Here is a 5,143-nt window from a genome sequence, read left to right as displayed (position 1 = left end):
GGACATTGAGCTGTTGACCACTACCCTCTGGATGCGACCATCTAACCAATTCCTCACCCACCAGACAGTCCACCTATCAAATCCATACCTCTCCAGTCTAGAGAGAAGGATGTGAGGGACCATGTCAAAGGCCTTACAGCAGTCCAGATAGATGACATCTGTAGCCCTTCCCATGTCCACTGATGTAGTCACTCCATCAATATATATATTGATATATAAATAAATACAAGCCTGATATGACAGCAGAGACCTTGAGAGGTGCACACAAAGGATGCTGTGTAGAGAAGTACAGTCATGGGATGATAAGAGATGGGGCAGAGACTTGGCCCTGGAGACTCCACAGCCACAAACAATTCACGAGTGGTCAAATAAAGAAATACAGTACTGAAGATGTCACCCGTGAAAACCAGTTTGTCCAGAGACCAAGTATCCAATGTATATAAAAATGCAAGAGAGATGTAACGTGGAGCCACACAGTGGGAAAAAGGGAGCATCTTGTGGTACGACTGACTTCATTACAGAGCCAGTTTTTCTTGCATAGATATGAGAGGTGAGCAGTAGGTGTTTAATGGCAATGTACTGTTATCCAGCAATCCTTCAGGAACAGAGGTCAGTTTTTCACTATTTCTTTCCTGCTGCTAGTAACAACTCACCAGAACCTACTGAAGATCACTGTGCCAAGCAACCCATCTGCCTAGCCCCTCTCATGACATTTTTGCACAAGCATCTCCTTTACATTAGTTAACCCCACTCCCTTTAAACCACCTCCTGCTGCAGAGCGTGCACATGCCCCTTCTATGCTTCCATTATATGCAAAACACCACCAGCACAGGGATTTAGGGGAAGACTCAAGGAAACTGCCACGCTTTTCACACATGTTCCCCTGTGAAAAATGGAGGGGCGGTAAGAGACCCCAAACACAAAGGGAGGTCTCGGTCCCAGGAGGCTGCACACTGGCATGGCAGGGAGAAACCCCACATGGCATGATACACAATCCTGGCATTTCGGTGACTGCTGCTGACGGAGATCCCCCACACCGCCAGAAGAGACGGGTCTCCAGGCCAAGTCCTGTTCCTGGCAGAGGCTACCGCACACATCAATTTGAACCACTCCTCTACTCAGTGGTCAGTTAAGTAAAATGGGTCTTAAATAAATACACCCTCTCTCTCCCTTAGGCCCACGATCAACCTGCTGCATTTTTAGCTTTGAAATATTGTCTCTTTCCCATTCCTTTTGGAAGACAGATATGGCTGAAAAACATGTGTTATGAGTCTTTTCAGTCCCTGAAGATTCAATTCAGAATTAAAATTCATCTTTTCTCCACAGGGTATCTTAAGTGCTTGGGAGTAATCAAGGGAAGCACAAATAGACTTTAAAGAGGCAAACAAAGTATCCTCCCGGATCAGCTGCTCCATTTCTTAGTCACCTTCCCACCAGGTCTTCTACATCAGTATTTTCAAGAAACACAGAACAGAGAGGAATGGACTCTAATACAGAAGAGGCAGCAAGACAGGCAAGACAATTCCACCACCACCACCCCTCGTCAAGGAAAATATTCAGATTATTTCTGACTTGTTCAAAAAGGAAAAAAAGTACTTCCCCAATGGAAGTAAGGTAAATAAGAACTTGGGGACTTACAGCACGTGAGAGGGCATTAAAAAAAGTTGCACAGGCCTGCACTTCTAAACACCGTCTCCATTAGCAGTACTTGCTGCTAGTTTCTGTTTGTTACCAGTTAATAGGCACTTGTCCACTACAGATTGACCCTCTTGAATGGCCAGTGTTGGGCCACTGAGACACATAATGAGATGGTATTTCAATGTTGCTTTTATCACAAGAGCGGATAAATATAATTTACCACCTTCTATATCCTAATGCACTGTATTGCACAAGTCATCCTCCAAACAACTGCATCAGAAGTTCCAAAAGGAGATGATTTTCCCTAGTAAAGGTCACGATTAAAAAAAGGAAAGACACACACTCATCTGGAGCAGGGAGGCTCAGAGCACTAAGCGAGTACAGTCTCAACAAGATAAATCTCATAGAAACACAGAAGTGCTGGTTGGAAGGGAGCTCCAGATGTCTCCAGTCCAGCTTCCCACAGGACTATCACCAGCAGGTCAAGCCATGGCCTGTCTTGTTTCAAAACAAACTGGTGCACAGCCAGCCCGACAAAGAAATGCAGAGCTAGTAGGTACCAAAAGTCAGCTCTGTAAGGAAAGTTTTGAAAATAAATTACCTCCAGGGTTGTGGGGAAAAATAAAAGGTGAGGAAAGGCTCTTTAGAAACAATGCTGACACTTGCAACCACTCCATGAAAGTAAAATCATTATTGCCAGGGTGCCACTTACCACAGACACTAATATTATTGATAACACCTTGGATTTGACACATCCTCTAAATGATAGAAGACTTAAAGTGTGAAATTTCCTTTGGAAGCCTACTTCTAACTTCTAAAAAACTAACTTCCTTTTCAGCTGTTGAGTTTAATTCTACTAAGACACTTTTTAAAACTCCCTCTGTGAACTGATACAGAAAAATTCTTGCTGATCCTTTAAAACAGAACAAAAACCCTTCTTTAAGCTATCTAGTATTTGAGAGGCAGGGGAAAAAAAAAATTAAAAATTGTATCTTGGAACTTCAGGAATCTTCCTTCCTTGACAGAGCTTTATCAGAAGAGTGCAGTCTTAGACATACTCTATCAAAGTAACCTTCCCGATACCCTCAGGAGGTCACCATAGTATATATAGGACAAATATAAAATCTTTATTTTCAAATGCTGCACTGCATAAGATTTATCTGATTGACAGCCCTACGCATGGACACAGACCCCCTTCATCCTCCCCACTTCACTATTCAGCATAGCACAATCAGGCTGACTATGCATAAAATCATTTAGACCAGAAGAAGAAATCTATTTGCAACCCATTACTCATTTCCTTGTAAGTTAACAGTGTTCACCAGGAAAAATCACCATGAAAAAAACATTTCATTTCTGCATTCAAAGGAAGAAGAGATCAGGCACGCTACAGGGACTGGTCCCATGCGTGGAAGCTGCTGATGCTTTCAGTGCTCTTCACCTTCTTAACCTTGATAAAGAAGTACTCTTAAGGCTCTCCTGCTTATGATATTGTAACTGCCTCTCCCAGAAGGCAAAACAGTGCAGAAAAAAAGAAGGCAGAGGTCCTCTGAGAATGCCATGGCCCACATGGCTTTTCATCAAGTAATCGTCCTCCTGCAGTGACCATCGTTCACTGATGTCTTGCCAAGAGATACCAATTAATTTTACCAGTGATACACATGTTCTTCCGAAATGAAAAGTGTTTTCCACTTTTTCCTCCCAAGAATGTTTCAGAGAAGTCCCAAATTTCATTCTGTAGCCTAGATCTCGCTGCAAATAATATCCATGGGGAAGGCTCTATAGAGATTTTTGATAATGGTATTTTGCAGAAGTATGGTTGCCTTTCGTATTTGGAAGAAAGGAGGCATGCGGTGACAGGATGTTACACTTGTATGCTTCTGCTTTAACTCCAATGCCTGATTACAGCCAAACCCACAGGTGATGTTCACGTCAACCTTTGAAGACCTTGTGTTTTAGGATCTGTATTTTCTCATGTGTGCAGCAATAGAAGCAGAAATCTCAGTGCTCCTCTTATTCTGGCCATAATAGTCCACGAAGTCACCATCTGGCCCGAGGAGGTACATTATTATTGTGTGATCCACCTGTAAGAGAGCACATCGTGGCTTGGTAAAAAAGATCATAGAATCATAGAATACCAGGTTGGAAGGGACCTCGAGGATCATCTGGTCCAGCCTTTCTTGGCAAAAGCACGGCCTAGACAAGATGGCCCAGCACCCTGTCCAGACGAATCTTAGAAGTGTCCAATGTTGGGGAATCCACCACTTCCCTGGGGAGATTATTCCAATGGATGATTGCTCTCATCGTGAAAATTTTTCTTGTGTGTCCAATCAGAATCTCCCCAGGACTAACTTATACCCATTACCCCCCATCTTTTCCATGTGACTCCTTATAAAAAGGGAGTCTCCATCTTCTTTATAGCCACCCTTTAAATACTGGAACATCCTGCACATCTCTCAAAGTCAGCAGCAAGAGCATCCCGTTCAGCCTTTGGCTCAGCTGTCTGACAAGACTTCTCACCAAGAAACTAAAGCAAGATAAGGAAAACCTCAGCATCACCTCAGCAACCTCTTCTTGTTTTACCCAAGAAAATAAATAGAGAAAACTAGTTGCATACTCAGAACGTGTGAAGGAGTATTTAAAGCAGACAAGTCTTCCCTAAGCTGCTGACACCCTTCCTGCAGCACAGACAAGGCTGGGGCAAACCTGCGGGCTAATGGTCTTTCCCCCTCACTTTTCCCCGTTTCCCTCTACTTCTCATGATGCCTCATGACCCCCACAAGGTATTCAAGCTCATGCTGCTAATATGATGTAAATCCAATATAAACAGAGGTATTTCATTAAACCAAGTTCACTGTCAGTGCAAACAATGGGACCAAGAGCATCACTGGGACACGGGAGCTGCAGATAGAGGAGCTGGCACAGAGGGAAATATGTGTGCTGGGAGGGGGCTCCCTCTGCTGTCCAAACTGAAATAACCTTAAACAATGTTCAAACAATTACTTGAACGTTCAAGGTATTCCAATTTGACTTATATAAAAATTAACTCCACTGTAAGTTTATTTAAAATGCCACTGCGAGTACTGTCTGCATGTAACCGTGACAACATCTTTATGAGCACACACACAAAATACTGAAAATGGAGGCGATGAATCTGTGATCGCTCAAATGACTATATCATCTCACTGCCACTGGAGAAAAAGAACTGAAATGTATTTATGCACTGAGAGTACAACTGTGTTTGAAATTAAGAAATCACATAAACATTTCCAGTACCACAAGCTAAAAGGATGCATTAAACTTAATGACATTTCTGTCATTGAAAGAATGTTTCTCAAAATTTTATTGAAGTGAGTTTAATTCAAATATTTTACTCTAGTTTCAAATTTTCAAGATAAGATCACAAAATCAAGTTGTAGGATTCCTTTTTTTAAGGAATCTGAATCACAATTTAGATCCTTCAACTGGAAACTAGCAAAAAAAAAAAAAGAAAAAGAAAAAAAAC

The 5,143-nt window shown here is 42.2% G+C and overlaps 1 protein-coding gene across 1 annotated transcript in view; it reads right to left on the bottom strand.

Moving 5' to 3' along the window:
* Nucleotides 1–2,743: 2,743 nt before the first annotated feature.
* LOC103899678 (protein SCO1 homolog, mitochondrial) overlaps nucleotides 2,744–5,143 on the bottom strand; it is a 6,877-nt gene continuing 4,477 nt past the window's right edge. The window contains exon 5 of the mRNA XM_009280188.1: nucleotides 2,744–3,722. Within this exon, the coding sequence (XP_009278463.1) occupies nucleotides 3,594–3,722 (129 nt within the window). The 3' untranslated portion in view covers nucleotides 2,744–3,593. The remainder of the gene's footprint in view (nucleotides 3,723–5,143) is intronic.

This window comes from Aptenodytes forsteri, unplaced genomic scaffold (assembly GCF_000699145.1).
Source record: "Aptenodytes forsteri isolate BGI_AS27 unplaced genomic scaffold, ASM69914v1 Scaffold707, whole genome shotgun sequence".
NCBI lineage: Eukaryota > Metazoa > Chordata > Aves > Sphenisciformes > Spheniscidae > Aptenodytes > Aptenodytes forsteri.
This window is presented reverse-complemented; position numbering and strand designations above follow the sequence as displayed.